Genomic DNA, 16,741 nt, shown 5'->3' on the forward strand with positions numbered 1-16,741 from the left:
GATTCCAGACCTGCTCTGAGAACCCCCAGCCTGCTGATGCCCTTAGCCACCAGGACCCCAAAGTCTAGCCCAAAACTCCTATTAGTGATGCACGACGATGCCCCCAGTTGTTTCTCTCTGGTGTTGGGACCCCACACACAGTCACCCTGGCTCTTGCCACACGGATGCCCGCTAGCAGTCACGAGAAGACTGCCACGGGGAGAGTGTCTCTTAGTTTGCAGAGTACAGTAGGATCTGTGGGCTCGTCACCGCTCAGCGGGGACAGAGGGCTGGGGCCTGTGCATGGGTCCCGGCGTGCCATGAACTCGCTGCATTACCCTGCCTCCGCACCCGCCTCAGTTTCCCCGTCTGTAACATGGAGATGGCCCCATTGGTCCAGCCAACATCAAGCTACCTGGTTTGGAATTCCAAGTGAAAGAGTTTGAAAAGCAGAAAACACTGTGTAAAGTCCCCCCGGTCCACTCAACATTCTGGTTTCATAAAGGCGGAGAAGATGCTGGCAGTTCCTGCCCACTGAGGACCTCCTGTGTGCCAAGCGCTGTGCCTGGCTCTTGACATTTGCTATCCCCCACCATCCTCCTAACAACCTTCAAGAAACACTTGATTATATCCATTGTCCAGATGAGGCGCCTGAGGCTCAGAGGTCAAGTAACTTTCCCGAGGCCACACAGCAAGTAACCAGCAGAGCAAGAGGAGATCCCAGGTCAGGCAAAGCCCCCACCCCCGACCTGGCTCCCTGGTACAAGCAGAGAATCTGGGCTAAAGTGCTAGCAAGGCAACAGGCCTTCTTACCCCCCAGGGCCATTTGGCCATTCTGCTGGAGGATGCACGCGTGGCAAGTCTACCAAGAATTAATTGTTGGCAAAACACGACGGGCTCCCGCTGTCTATTATCCTTATTAAGCTTGATTATAATTAGAAAGAGGCAGGCAGGGTTGACTGACATCCCAAGAGAGCATCCTGTTCCCAGTAATCCCAGGACCGAAGAAATGTCCCTTGGGCAGAGGCCCCAGGCCGGCGTGGTGGTGGGCACGGAGGGTCGGCAGCAGCTGCAGACAAAGGCCCGGAAAGGTACCCAGCCACCCTACCTGTGACAGTGGGTCATGTAGGTGACCGTCTCCTCCCACTGGGCTTTGACGTCCCTCAGCCGGGCCAGGATCTCGGGCTTCTGGTCCTCATGGCAGCATGCCAGAAGGGCTTCAGCCACCCGCAGCACCATGTCCACCTTCAGGCGGCCCTCTGGCTCTAGCTGGCATATTTTCTGTTGTGGACACAAAGCCAGTTCCCAGGAGTTAGACAACACGCCAACAGGCAGAGCCTTGGGAAGACAGTGGCAAGACATGGAAAGAGGCAGGACTTTGAGACCAGAGGAGCTGGGGTTCGAATTGCAGCCCCTGCCCCTTCTCCTGGGACCTTGGGCAGGCTGCTAAGGGCTCTGGGGTGGGAGCGAGCAGCGATGGAGATTAATCAGCACAGAACCGCCCAGAGCTGTCTGATTGATGATAGGAGTGCCCTCCTTTCCCCGATGGGCCTGTTTCCAGCTGTGTGAACCCAGAAAAGTTTCATTACTTCCCTGGACTTGGTTTTCTTGTCTGTAAAGTGGGTGTATAGTAGTACTCAGCTCTCAGATTTTTTTTTTTTTTTTCAGAATTAACTGAGAAAATGCACGTAAAGTGCATGTCCCAGTGTGTGGCTCCATGAGACTCTGCCTCTCAGGCCCACTGCAGGGAGTGGGCTCGGCCCAGGTCCCCAGCCGAGGCTCGGAATTATCTCTGAGTTTGCAGTTGGCACCAAGGCCTCGCTTCCTCAGCTGTTCCCACCAGTGACCAAACAGGAACATGAAGGCAGGCCCGTTACTACAGGACACTGGGCTCCTCTGATGGGTGACTGATTCGGGATGCCCCATGGCCTTGCCAAACTCCCTGAGAACCACCCGGCAGCCCAAGATTCTCCCTGCTCTCCCGGACTCAGGGTCGGACCTGCATTGGACTGACCGTGTCCCTCCCAGCCTCCCCGGGTTCCCGTCCCATTTTCTCTCACAGATGGTTCCCTATTAAACGTCTTGCATATTTAACCTCATCTTGGCCTTGGCTTCTTGGAGGACCAAGGCTGATACACAACGCCTGGCAAATAGTACGTTATCTGGTAACATTAGCTGTTGTCATTATTCACCGTTATTATTCTAGTTCTTTGGCAACTAAAGCTTCGTCTCTGCAGTCAAAATAAGATTAGACTCCAATTCCAGGGCTAGTCCCCACTACCTGTGTGACCTTTGTCATGGTACTTAAACTCTCCAGGCCTATGAAATAGGGGGGAAGATAATGGTTATGCCACCCAAGGTTATAGTAACATTGCGAGATACATTAGCACATGGCCTGGCCCACACTGCATCCTCCATCCCTCCAAAATTGTTCACTGTTACTACTATCTTTTGCTTACCTTCTGATTATATTTGCTGACAGCACAGCATTTGCCTAAAGCTCCAGCTGTTCCCCAGCCTGTCTCCCTAAGGCTGGCAGTCAGTTTTCTTAGACTGATGTCCCAGTGGGCTGGCCCGTCTGAGCCTTCTCTGTGGGTGGGGTCGGGGAGGGCCTCCTGCCGTGTCCAATGCTGCCCCACTGATAGCTCTGTGGTCCCAGGCAGGTCACTCAGTCACTCAGAGATGGTGATAACAATCTCTGCTTTGTCTACCTCATAAGGTTATAATATTACTTTTCAAAAACACTGTTAATTAGAACACTGATATGCTAGCGTACTTTATAAACCACTGAGCAGTTATGTAGACCCTCCCCCAACACGTGCAAATGGGCAGTGGTCCCAGTCCTTTCTGTTACCTCATATGAGAGTGGTTAACGATGATGATGACGATAGTATAGAGCAGCGGTCCCCAACCTTTTTGGCACCAGGGACGGGTTTCGTGGAAGACAGTTTTTCCACGGGTGGTGGCAGGGCGGGGGATGGCTCAGGTCGTCATGCGGGCGATGGAGAGCAGAGATGAAGCTTCGCTCGTTCGCCTGTTGTGCAGCCAGGCTCCTAACAGGCCACACACCGGTACCGGTCCCCGGCCCAGGGCTTGGGGACCCCTGGTATAGAGGGACTTCCCTGCCTACGCGTGCTGTCAGAGTGAGATTATAGAACCTCCTTACAAGAGCTGTCTCTGTGCTCTGAGTGGGGTGTGGGGCAGGTAGAGGGAGGACCAGGGAGATTCCCCAGGAGAGGAAAAGAGCTTTAGTTTGGGGTTCAGGAGCTGCGCCGAGCAGCAGGGCTTGCAGGACCCCAGAAGGTAATGGGGACAGCAAGCGCCCAGCAGGGACCCCAAGTCCCGCTCAGCAGCGAGCAGCAAAGTGGCAGACAAAGGCACCATAGTGATGAGTGTGGACCAAAGATCCAGGGCCACCGTGGAACGTTCTGGGCTGAGTAAGATTCTGCACAGAACAGTTCACACCACTCAGAAGCAGGGGTCCCCCAGCGTGGCTGAGGATGAATTTCTTGCCATCCAGTGAGATTTAATTTGATTAGAAATAATAATAATTATTCAGGATCTGATGTCTCTGACACCCAGAGTTGTGGAGTAGACCCCATGCCCAATCCCCAAGCTGGCAAGATGGGCACCACGGTGATTCTAATTTTACCAGTGGGGGCACAGAAACCTTAGCTTTGCAGAACAACTCTCTGCAGCAGTTCATGATGCCTCCTCTATAGGGGCTGCCCAATTTAACCTCAGTCGGAATCCAGCTCCATGAATGAAGGGAGACAGCAGCTTGGGGAAGAAACTAAATTCAATCTCTCTCTGCCACACTCACAAGGAACCAGCCAAGCCTAAAAGTCCCCATGAGGACAAGGGCCCCTTCCCAAAGTCCAGGGTCCTGATGGTGTGATCTCCTCTAGGCCTCTGGACCTTTGCCCTCCTGATTCCTGGCCAGGGAGGCGCAGGCTGGACCAGGGGAACACGGGAGACGGGGGGACCCACCGCTCTTTGCAGGGGAGTGAGTCCATTGCTTCCCTGCAAAGAGAGGAGAGCTGGCCAGTCCCAAGGCCGGCAGAACACGAGCCCCACCTGGCCTGAAGCAGAAACCCCTGCCCCAAAACCAAATCAGCGACCAGGGGCATGTCTGCTGTGGGACCAGAGGCTAGGGCTGAGCTGGCAAAGCCAGCTTCCGAGAAGCAGATTCTACCTTCCTTCTCTGCCCTGATGATTCCGCTCTTTGGCAGGTGCGTGGTTCTTCTACAGCCCCACCCCAGCAAGCACGCAGTCCAGGAGTGCTGGGCAAGGGACACGAGCCAGCTGGGAAGGGGTCATTGAACTGCAGCCACAAAGCAATTCTGGTTCGAGGGAGCCAGTGAGGGCAAAAGTCAGGCGGGGGTTGGGTGGAGGGAAAACCTCAGCGGGGAGGAGAAGCAGGTCAGGAAGGCTGGAGGAATGTGGTGAGTCAGGGCTTTCCCTCAACGCAGTCACGGCCAGATGGGCGCTGTCCTGGGTAATATGCCGAGTACTGTGCTGAGTACTACGCTGGGTACCGAGCTGAGTACTGTGTTGGGTACTGTGCTGGGTACTGAGCTGAGTACTATGCTGAGTACTGTGCTGGGTACTAGAATCCAGGAGGAAAACAAACATGGCCCGATGCTTGCAGGCTGTAAGGGGATCTGCAGACAAGAGCACAGATGACTGTAAAAGAGCCATGAGAGACCCCAAACTTGGAGCTCTGAGGAGGGATGTGGGCAAACCAAGAAGGCCTTATGAGGAGGTGGCGGTGGCACCGGGCCTCAGTGCTGAGCAGACATTTGAGCCAGCAAAGCTAGGAAAACACGGCGTGTTCAGGGCATCTGGATTTTGGAAGCCAAGTCCTAGGAAATGTGGCATGTCTCTGACCATAAAGAGGCTTGGGAACCAGTAAGGAAGCAGCCTGGCCTAGACCCCAAGTGCAGGGCCGAGGAGGCTGGGAACCAGAGGGCAAAGAGACAAGATGCTGCGACCTGGGAGACCAGCCGCTGCAGGCACTGGTGTGGGCTGGGAGAGTCCACAGGCTGGTGTCCCTGCATCGAAACCACGAGAAACAATCTTCTCCACCGGCTCTGTCAGCGTGCCCTGCACTTTGCCAAGTGCACCAGTAAGTCATTGGCCTCAATCCTCCCACCCTCCTGCAAGGTGGCAACTAGCACTTTCCCCAGGAGCAAAGCTGAAGTTCAGAAGGCACTGGAAACTCTCCTCAGGTGCCACAGCCAGAGCGGGGATTCGAACCCAGGCCTGCAGGCCCCAGACCCCAAGCTCTCCTCCTCCCCCAGGCTCCTCCTTCCCCTCCCCCTGGATCCCCATCCTGGCTAACTCCTCCTCATTCAAGCCTCAGCAGTGAAGTCGCTTGTCCCCAGAGACCTCTCTTGAACCGCCCCCGCTGGGGGTTCTCCCTGCACTTTACAGCTGGGAAAATGAGGTGGCAGAAGGGCATGGGACCCGCTCCTGGCCACACAGCGACTAAGCTTCAGAGTTGGATCAGAACTCATATCCTGGTCACTCTAGCCAACAGGCGCTTGGGACGTGCATCACTGAGCTGGTGGAGGGATCGCATGGGAGACCCCAGACCCCAGGGGAGGTCCCACGGACCAGCAGGTGGAGAAGGCTCTAGCTGCTCCCTTTCAGCAGAGGACAAGGGTGAAATGTTTTCTTATTACAAAATCGGTTTTGAAACATCAAAGCACACAGAAAATGAGTGGGTCTGAGCCCCGTAGGAGAACACAGTGGTGGGGCGCCCAGGACACAGCTCCCTTGACCTAGGCTCCAGGCCAGATCCCTGAGGGCTCACCTGATGGAAGTGCTCCCTCGGCTTCCAGAAGCCGGTCACCTTGGCCTTGCCAAGAGCTCTTCCTAAGGGCCGCCCTTGCCTTCGCCTAATGAAGCCAGACCCACCACCAGGGGATAATGAACTGCCAGCAAATGGTGCAAGGTCCAAAGGGATTAGCACGCTGAGACAGCAAGTGCTGTGCAGGGCTGCCAGGAGCTGGGTTTGGGGCTGGGGGAAGGGGTTAGGAAAGACACGTGGACAAGGGGACGTTTCATTTCACATGCACACCCAGACCCAAACGAAAGGGCGTTCCAAGTAGAGGCAACAGCACGCACAAAGGTTTGGTGGTAGGAAATCTAGGAGGTTTTCTGCCAACGGGAGAGGATGTGTGCCTGGGAGGTCGGCTGGAGGGGGAAGCTGAGGCTGGAGAAGAGGGTTGTGGCAGATAGGTAGTGGAGGACGTTTGATGCCAGGTGAAGCTGGGTTTCCTCTCGTGGGCAATGGGGAGCCACGGAAGGTTTTAGAGGAGGAGAATAATTTCATGAGACCCATGTTAGGGAGGCGCCTCGTACATACTTGTATGGCTGCTGGATTATGTGCATGTGTGCACATGTCCCCGTGCATCTGTCCCCGTGATGCCTTGAACCCGAGCGTAGGGTGTGCCTCACCCCTTCCACTGCCCCCGGACCCCACACGGGGACGGCCAGTGATGCTCTGAACTCAGCCCTGGGTTCAAGCCCTGACAAGATCCATTCCTTTCGTTCTGGCCCGTCACTGTGTCTAGGGATCCATTTCACTATTGAAAAGTGGGGACAATACACCACAATCACAGGGCTTTGGGGAAACTAAACATGAAAGCTGATAGTACAGGCTTGAGCACATAATAGTTGCTGAATGAATGTCAGCTCCCTTCTCTCAGTGACCGGGCAGAGTCATCTTTTGATAATGAATATTGGTGACAATAATAATGACGATGATGACAAAGGCCAAGACTGACAAGAGAAGGGGCTTTGGCTGTCAACTCCTCTCCTCACCAGGCTTGCCCCTGACCTTCCAAATCTCCAACCCATCACCCACTCTGTTACAGAGGAGGGGTCCTCCTTGGCTCCCTGTTCCAGGCTCTGGAACCACTGACCCCTCCGCACTTCTCTGGCCCTGACCCCTGCTTCTCCCTGATGGTTGATGCTGTCCCAACACCAACATCGGGGGTGTCCCACATGTGCCCCCAGCTGTGCCCACCTCCAGGGATTTTCCTATTCTGTTTTCTCTGCCTGGAGCCCCTTCCCTCCCCTCCCCTCCCCCTGGATCCCCCAGTCTGGCTAACTCCTCCTCATTCAAGCCTCAGCAGTAAAGACCCTTGTCCCCAGAGGCCTCTCTTGACCCTCTGGACCAGGGGACGTGACCTCCTCGGGGCTCCCCGTGTACCCTGGGTTCTCCACTCACTTCACCGTCCAGTTGAGAAGCCTCTGACCAGGCGACTCAAGAGTGGTCACCCCTCCTTTCTGCCGTGATGGTCCCCTGGGCAGGGCTCTCATCAGCTGCCTCAAGTATCTGTTCATGGTTGCTATAAAAGGACAAGTGGTCCAGGGTGGTGCGTGCTAGGATGGTGCCGCACCAAGAGGGAGGCCGAGCAGGGATGGGGGACCTTTCCCACTGGGACAAGCGGGCGTCTCTGTGCCTACCTGGGAGGAGTTCCCTGAGGGCAGGGACCAGGCACCATCACCTGGCATCCCAAGGGTTCGAGGCCTGGCACAGGGGAGGCTGACGGAAAACGTGACTCAAAGTGGAGGGTCTCAGATCCTTTGGGGTCCGACCAATGAAGGACTGAGAAGGACTATTCTGAGGGCAACTGGGATGACAGGAAATGCCAGAAAACACTGGAGGGGCCTGGGGGTGGCGGGAGGGGAACAGAGAGTGTGCCACTGTCGCTGTCACCTCAGGTCATTTACATCCAGCCTCACAGGTAGCACAGGGCTTGCTCTATGTTAACATCCATCAGCCACAAAAGCCTCCTCAAGGCAGCTGGTGAGCCACCCTCTTGAAGTCAGCACCCTGACATAATGAGCTTCACTCATTCTAGAAGGGAAGTAAAGAGAGGTCCAGCAGGGTCACAGGGCCAGCAAGAAGCAGAGCTGGGATTTGAACCCAGGACTTCCAGACTCCAAAGCCTGTCCTCTCTCTAGTCCCGTGAGCTGCTCTACTAAACAGAATGCCTGAGAAACCAGAACACCCTGCTCCCTGAGGCTGGCAGGCGCGATTTTACAGAAGCACACAATGCTGTAGGAAAGCAGAAAGCACATTTGAAGAGGAGTCAGAAGACCAGAATTCCAGGGTGGAGTGTCCTCCCCAGAGACCTTTTCAACTTGAACAAGTCACCAGACCGCTCCAAGACTCAGTTTCCCCACTTGTAAAATGCAAACCCTGGGTCCTCCTTCATACTGTGTGGTGACACTTAAGCCGTTGGCCCTGAAAAGGTGATATCAATTCTTAATTTTAACTGTCCACTTCCAAAAAAGAGCATTAGATATTTTCAATAAGATGTGCAAAATCAATAAGACAGCTCAAAAAAAGAAAAAAAGAGAAAGAAAGAAAAGACAAGACACAGGGAAGTGGGTGTGAGGTCAGCTCTATTTCTAGCCTGTTGGGGGGTCAGTTTGTGCAGGAAGAGGTAAGCCTCCCCTTAAATAAAGCAACCATTCAGGTGATAAATTAGAATTGTGGAATATCCCAATGGATATGACCTGAGAGACGTTAAGCCAACTGCGTTACTTACAGATGGGAAACTGAGGCCCAGAGAGGGACAGAGATGTGGCCGAGGTCACACAGCACTTTAGATCAGCGTGGAGACTACAACCCAGGTCTCTGACTCTTAGTCTAGAGCTCTTCCCCCTGGGCCCTGGCCCGGAGCAGATGACCTCAGGTGGGGGGGCACCACAATGCTGGGCCAGGCACTGGGCATCGGCACTTCCGGTCAGGGTAGCACTGAGCCTCCGCCTTGTGCCAGGTCAGGGCAGAGCTGGACTCTAGCCCTATAAAAGCCAAAGGAGGGGCCTCAGCTGCAGAGAAGCAGAGAAGGGGCAGGAAGCAGGGCCTGGGCCACCTGGGGGTGGGGACCATCCAGCTGCACGGTGCCCCCTTCCAGGATGGGAGAGTCAGACCCTTACGATGAAAGTGTGATCCTAGGACCCCCAGCAAAGGTGTCACCGAGAGCACGTCAGAAATGTCACATCTCGGGTCCACCTCCAGCTCCTGGACCAGAATCTGCACTTAAACCCCAGGAGATTCAAAGACATCAGATTTTGAGAAACACCGGTCTAGTCCGCTCTGCCATGTAACAGTTGGGAAACCTGAGGCCTGAGAGGGAGGGACAGGGCCAAGGCCACGGGGTTATCAAGGCCACGGTCTCTGCATACCTCGGTCTCCCGCAGCCTGGCCTCCAGGGCCGCGCGGGGCCCCTGGGTGTTGTCATTGACCTGCAGCCGCTCCTGCACAGCTTTCATCCACTCCTGGGCGTCCTCCAAGCTCCTGGCGAAGCCCTCCTGCGGCTGCTGAGTCATGGCACCTGCGGGGGCTGAAGACAGGACCACACGAGGTCAGGCGCACAGGTGCGAACGCGGAGGCGAGGAGGGCGGGGGGAAGGCGAGCTGTGGAGAGGCCCCGGCCGGCTGATGGCGGTGAGGGTCGGGGAGCCTGACCCTGGGAATGGGGTTCACGCTCCGCCCCCAACACCCTCCTGATGCTCCGATACTCTGACTTCGGTGCCCCAGCCAGAGGCGATCGTGTTTGTCAGAGAGCCAAAGGACCGGAAATGGGCCGAGAAGGAAAACAGGTCTGGCCTCTCCGGGGGCTGGGCAGGGAGAGCGGGCCCAGGGTGCCCGGTTGGCAAAGACTCTCTTTGTCTCAGATTCCCTGCTCCCCTCTGACGCTAGCTTGGCACTCAGGGCCAACTCTCTCCTGTGTTTTTTGGTTGGAAACTGCTCCAAAAGTGGATCCTAAAACACACACAGGCTGAGATGTCTGTGACAGACACTGAATCTTGATCTGAATGGATCAAAAAGCCTCAACCTAAGAAACACAGTTTTGGGGCATTGGCCAGGATGACGCCAGCCCCTGAACCTCACCTGAAATTAACATCTCAGGTTGGGGATGGCCCGGTGAGCCGGGTGTCTTGTGGCTACTTCTCCACCAAACCTGGGTCCCTGGCAGATGTTGCTAAGTGTTTCCACTGAGCTACGCGCCATCTACCTCCTGGCAGCCACTGACAATCAACGGACCTAGCATCTGAGCTGAGACCCACTGCCTCCGGGGATGCCCACCTCCTGGCATAGGTCTCCCAGCTAAACCAACCCCTTTGCTATCCTGTCCCCTCCTCTCTTTCCCTTACCTTCTAGCTGCGGATACAAGGTCTCAGATTTTTCTCATGTAACTTTCTTAAAATCCCATTCAGCCCAGGAAAAACTCTTCTGTATTTCGGTTCTAGTTGTCTGCTTATGGCAACTATAACCGACTTTGGATTAAAGTTATTTATATCTGCATCTTAGGTGAAAGGATTGTGTCTAGTTTATCCTCCAATCTCCCACAATGCCTAGCACAGAGTAAACCCTCTGCCAATGCTGAAATAGCCCAGCGTTGGTATAAAGTGTCATGCACCCAAAACCAACCACAGCATTTGTTAAAAAGGCAAAACAACACAAAACTAGGAACAACCCAAATGCCCAACAGTAGGAAATTAGTGAAGGAAAGTATCACACACTTGCACTTCAGAATATTATGCAGCCAATAAAAAGTAGGCTTGAAATGAATTTGTGATGGAGAATACTTAGGCTCTAACGATAATATCAAAAATGCAACAAAATTTATACTTAGTAGCCCCGGCTCTACAGCTAATAAAAACAAAACAAAACAACCACAGAAAAACCATGCTCCTAGAAAAAGGCTGGGAAATCTCACCATTACGATGCCCATGTAGGGACTTCTCTGGCGGTCCAGTGGTTAGGACTCCACGCTTCCACTGCAGGGGGCATGGGTTTGATCCCTGGTCACGAAACTAAGATCCCACAAGCCACGTGAAGTGGTCCAAACAAACAAACAAAAACCAATGCCCATGTGACGAATCGGAGAGAGGGGTGTGGGCAAGTGGCTGAAGACGCATCCCACATGACCTCGGGCCTCTCTTTTCCTGGCATGGTGTCTTTGGAGGCCACGTGGTTAAGGACCATTGTCTGGTTGGTGGAATCACAGTCGGAAGTTTTTCTGTTTCCCTATTTTTCCTCTTAGGCACTTTGTGAATTTTCCAGAAAGGGCAATCGTTACTTTAAAATTTAAAAAACCCAAATAATTTCTTAACATTGGCTGAATTGTTTGTCGGCCCTTTTTTCTCAATCATCAGTTGGTTGTGCAACAGGCGTTGACTGGGAATCTGGGCATCCCGCCCCTCACCTCTACCCCTGGCACTGGCAGCTCTGCCATCAGACCGCACGACGCACGCTGGGAGAGGGGAAGGTCACCAGCAGCGAGGGGAAGGGAGTGGGTGACCCAGGGCGGGCTTCCCTCTGGGACCTCGGTCCTCAGAGCTCAGTCTCCCAATTTTCTTCCGGAGCTGTTTTGATGTTTTTCTAACAACTTAATACGTTCCCTGCAGCCACTCCCTGCCTTTGAATGCTTCGTTTGAAAAGCACATTAGAATGCGCAGGCATTTAAATTGGTTCATTGTGGCTTTAATCTCTCGTCTAGTGTGTGACTTGATTGGCTTCCAAAAGCTCAGCTTTTATTTTTTACAAAGCGATGCATGGGAGGAGAGAAACTAGCTCCCAGAGTTTCAGATGACAGGATGCGGAGGGGGGTGGATGCTCTAAACGCCCAAAGGCAGCGAGGTGTGCAGAACCCTTCCTGCAGTTGGAAATGCCCAGGGCCTGGGAGGTGTGATGGTTTGGAGACCCCAAGGTACTCAAATGGAACACTAGGGGTCTGGCAGTGTGGGGCGGGACTCGGGTGGACCTCAGACCCACGGATCAGCCTCCGATGGGGGCTTCTAACCTCGGATGGGGGACCACTAACTGTCAGCTTGGTGAAGCTGCAGGCAGAGTTCAAGAGACCAGGGCCTCTTGGCCTGTTCTACCAAACCACTTCATTCCAGGTCAGTGAAACACACGGGAATTAAACACGCGCTCCTAGCTAGGCCAGATGCTACAACCACAGCAGCAAATAAGTGGGCACCACCTCTGCCTCAAGAAGCTTCTAGAAGAGAAGCTGCACATTGAACGCCTGTGTAGGCTGCAGGTGGATGAACTGCAAACCAGGGTGGGGGATTTGAGGGGAGGGGGATGGACTTTTACTGTGGACCCCTGTATTCTTGGAATACAGTCTTTAAATGCCGAGAATAAACTGCAAGAATTACAAAGGAAACCAATCATATTAAAACATAGTTATCAAAATACTAGAAATCGAATTCATGACACACACACACACACACACACACACACACACTACCTTACTAACACATTAAATCACAAGATCTAATGACAATGGGTCTAACAACTACTGGAATTTTGAAATACTGATGGGCATAAAATACATTTCAAGAAATCTACAATGACTGCAGTGCAACATAAAAATATATGTGACAAAGTTACAGCCACTGCTAATAACAGAGTAGGCTTTGATTTTGTTTTGCCTCCTGCGTAACTGAAGAAACTGCCATCAGTTAGAGGTCAGTAGCAATTCTATCCATAGCCCCCTGTCTGTCCATGGGCCTGGGTTAGAATCCACAACTGATGGAAAGGAGAGCCTGCTTCCTTACACAAGTTTAAAAGTTTAAAGTTAAAAAGCAAATGAGCAGCTCAAGAAAAGCCCACTCACAATTGGTTTATGGACCAGGAAGTCATCCCTCCTTAACATCCCTCACCAGGAACATCATGGATTTCCCTCCGTTTCCTCAATCGACTCCAACAAGCTTCCGGCCCTCTTCCCATCCCTCCTCCGGGCGGGAACCAGAGGGGGTTTCGTAAAACACAAATCCAGCTGACCATTGCCCTGTTTAAAAGATACGTTGCAGCAGTCTTCCGACCGACCCCCAAGCCCTGAGCGTGACCCTGTTTCCAGCCTTGCTTCCTCCCGTGCCTCCTCACAGCCAACCCCAGGGCAGATGTGCAGTTCTTAGCTCCTCTCTGACACAGCCAAGACAATGACCTCTGTTCCCTCTTCTAGAAGCGAGCCCCCTCCCCCAAGCATTGCTGTCCGGCGTGGAACCCCAGAGCATCGTGACCACCAACTATATTTTCTGGGCAGGCCACCTCCTCTCCTGCTGCCTTTCCACCTCTGCACCCTGGTGCTGGAGAGTCAAGTTACCAGCCCTTCATTAATGTCGACTGAAGGAACAAATAAGCCAAGGAAATGACCCATAGTACTGGGCTGAGCAGGGTGGGAAGCCTTCCAAAATGTGACAGGGAAAGTAGGAGAAAGAGCCCTGGGCTTGGAATCTGCACATTTGCCCTGAGCACGCCTCTGCCTCTCTGGGCCTCAGTTTCCCCATCTGCACACTGTGAGTGTTGAAAAGAGGGTCTCTGAGGGTCTTTGAGGTTGTGGGTTGGAAGGGTCCATATTACTGAGATGTCTGTGAGCCACGCCAGCTGGGGCCAATGCACCAGCCTCCGCCCTCAGACTGTCAGCCTGGTCTGGGCCCTGGTCCCCTTCTCTCCCCACGGACCCCCCTCCTCAGCCAGTTCAGAGCACCCCTTCCAGCATCGCGGTCCCTCTAAGGCAGGCCGAGGTGAGTAGCCTCCCAGGGCCACATGGAAACTCCAAAGGAGGTGGTCCTGGGGACCTTTTATACAGTGAGGGGCACACTTTTTTTGTAAAGGGTCAGGTAGTAACTATCTTTATACTCTGCAGGCCATATACAGTCTGTTGCATATTCTTCTTTGATTTTACAGCCCTTAAAAAATGTAAAACCCATTTCACATTCACTGCACCAAAACAGACTACTAGCCAAATGTGGCCTATGGGCCACAGTTTGCCAGCTTCAGTTGTAGATGCTCCAAGGCTGTAACCAGCAGCTGCAGGGAGCCACAGCGGCCAGCAGGCAAACTGAGCTGGCTAAGTGACCCACAGGCATGTGTCCTGGGATTGGACAGATGTTGAGGCCAGAAGGAATTATAATTGGTCCTGGTGGTCTTGGGCCCGCTATTCACTAGCTGTGTGACATCTGGCCAGTCACTTAACTTCTCTGAGTCCCCATCTCCTCACCTGGAAATGGGGTTTAGTCCGTTTGGGCTGCTATAATAAAATATCACAGACCGGGTGGCTTATAGACAGCAGAAATTTACTTTTCACAGTTCTGGGGGCTGGAAGTCTGAGATCAGGGTGCCAGCACGGTCAGGGGAGACCTGGTTGCAGACTTCTCATTGTATCTTCACATGGAAGAAGGGGTTAGGGAGCCCTGTGGGGTCTCTTTTATAAGGGCACTAATCCCATTCATGAGTGCTCCACCCTCATGTTAGAACAGGATTAGAATCACCTCCCAGATGCCCTAACTCCTGACACCATCACACTGGGGGTTAGAATTCCAACATGTGAATTCTGAGGGGACATAAATATTCAGACCATAGCATGGGGACAACACCTAGATTTGGTTAATGAAAAAACCTCCTACCCAGCACCTGGAACACATTCCATACTTGGAAGCAGTTCTTTTTTTACCCCAAATTCCTCTGGGGTCAGGTGGAGGGCTCTCCTTCTTTAGAAACCTGCATCCAGACGGCGGCTCTCACACCATCCCAAAGGTGGGTGCGGGGTAGGAATGGGGGTTACTAGCCATAGGCTAATGCATCTGTGCATCTTAACAGCTGCTGGGTGCTCAGGATTCAGAGACGAACCAGGTAAGGCTCTGGCCCATGGGGCTCTGTGTCCAGCGAGGGGGCCAAAGTGAGCTTTGAGAGAGGGGAGCACCAGCTGAGTGGGAGGTGCTGCAGGGATACTGGGGAGGCTCTCGACACACCGGGGGATGGGGAGGCTGGAGCTTGAGGATGGGGGGAGGCAATGAAGGAAGCAAGGGTCAGATCAGAGCCCCAGAGCCATGTTCAGGAGGCTGGGCTGGTCCCTGGGGGCAATTGGGAGCCAACATGGGTTCAGGTGGGGGTGACAACATTGATTCTGAGGTTCAGGCGAGTCACCCTGGCTGGGGAGGATGCAGAAGGGAAGCCCTTGCCAACGGGGTGGGTGGAAGCGGGGTGGGGGGAGGGGGTCACTGCAGACACAGGCAGCTGCGCGAGGCCAAGGACCAGGCGGGAAGGCTGCAGGAGCGAGCATGGCAGGCACACCTCTCTGGGAGGGAGGGGGGAATTCTCACCGTCCATGAGTTTGTCCTTCTTGGATTGGTTGAGTGGACACAAGATTTTTAAAAAAATGGAACTATGCATTTTCCAAACATTTTGGCAAAAAAAAAAAAAAACGTGCTCAGGCATTTTTTAAAAAGCTGTTTCCATTTCCAAGTCTCTTCTTGGGTAGCAGCCCTGGGGTGCTGCTGCAGGCACAAGGGAGTGGGGCTCCAGGGGCGCCTCTGGGCTGTCCCTGAGGAACCAGAGACAGGATGCAGGCCCTGTCTGGTTCAGGCCGGCACTGGTCTGCTGGAGGAGATGGTTAGAAAGGAAGCAGCCTTGGTTTCCAGCGTCCCATGTGGTTATCACAAATGACAGCCAGAAGAGAAATGATCTTTTTTCCTTGATGACAGACAAGCCAGGGCAGGGCAGATGAGGGAGCAGAGAAGCGGACTCAAGAAAGAGCATGTGTTCAGATGGACCCAGGGAGAAAAGGCACCAGCCTGTGAGACCGACGCGTCCACAGTAGGTGACACGGGACACAGCTCTCCCAGAAATGGACTATGGGGCTGTACTTCAGGGGAGGCCAAGAAGGTTCCAGAAACTGAGCTCCAGGCCTGAGCCATCGAGTCAAGAGGGGAGAGCTTAGTTAGAGTCACAAGGAAGCCTCAGGGTGAATAAGCAGGCAGAAGGGCCATAAAGCAGTGTGCGGTTGGATGGAGGGGATTGGAAAACGTGATCTGGACTTGGAAAAAAAAAAAAAAGCCAACCAGGGAAGAGAAAAGGGTGCTGCCATTTCCACCATGATGAAAGGCCTACGTCCGTGCTAAGCGCTTGTCTACAAGTCATCCATTTGGTCCCTGAGGGTCGGTCACACAGGAGCGGGCAGAGCTAGGGCAGCGGGCATCCTCTCAGGCGGAGAGCTTCGGCTGATTAGCAGAGGGACCTCAGAAGAACTTCCTCCCCCCCACACCGACCAGCACCTTCCTCTTAGAATACTGGGGGGTTCATCGGGCACCTGTTCAGGACCAGCGCTCAGTGGGCAGGGCTGCCGTCACCTTCCGCAACCGCAGACAAGAACACTGAGGCTGGAGTGTCCAGGGCACAGAGCCGTCAGGGCAGCACTGAGATTTGAACTTTGTTCTGTCAGATTCCAAAGCCCAAAGACCGTGACTCTTGATTGGACAGGGTTCAACCAGGCAGAGTGAATCCACTCTGAGTCCAGCTGTGAACCAGAGGGACCCGGCTCCCTGGGGGTGAAGGAGCTGAGAAGCTGCCAGGAGACAAAAGGGAACCCAGAGATTGGCTACTTCCACACCTCGGCTGGAGGGGGCAAAGCAGGAGGTGGTGATACCAGACCCGCGCTGGGAGCCTCTGAGCCGCGGGAACCGGAGCCCCAAGGGAGGCGTCACCCCAGCCCGGGCGGAAAGGCTGCTGTGGGCGAAATCCCTGGGCCAGCACAGGGGAACCTGAGCGACGCAGCCCTCAGGGGTCAACCCTCCTGTGACCCAGGGGATGGGAAGGAAGGTCTCCCAGCCCAGGCCTGCGAAGGCTGCCCATCTGTAGATGGAGAAGGACACCAGCTCCCTTTGCCCTGATTCCGGGCTGCCTGAGCAATGGGCCAAGCTGCAACTTGGTCTGGGAGGGACCA

The 16,741-nt window shown here is 54.0% G+C and overlaps 1 protein-coding gene across 4 annotated transcripts in view; it reads right to left on the reverse strand.

Annotated features, from left to right (window-relative positions):
- Positions 1-16,741, reverse strand: part of SYNE3 (spectrin repeat containing nuclear envelope family member 3) — a 96,357-nt gene that overhangs the window by 48,594 nt on the left and 31,022 nt on the right. For all 4 annotated transcript variants that reach the window (XM_036843033.1, XM_036843035.1, XM_036843031.1 and 1 more), the window contains 2 exons: positions 9,190-9,347; positions 1,088-1,260 (listed from right to left, as the gene is read on the reverse strand). In XM_036843033.1, coding sequence (XP_036698928.1) covers positions 1,088-1,260; positions 9,190-9,347 — 331 coding nt within the window. The remainder of the gene's footprint in view (positions 1-1,087; positions 1,261-9,189; positions 9,348-16,741) is intronic.

Source organism: Balaenoptera musculus, chromosome 2 (assembly GCF_009873245.2).
Source record: "Balaenoptera musculus isolate JJ_BM4_2016_0621 chromosome 2, mBalMus1.pri.v3, whole genome shotgun sequence".
Lineage (NCBI taxonomy): Eukaryota > Metazoa > Chordata > Mammalia > Artiodactyla > Balaenopteridae > Balaenoptera > Balaenoptera musculus.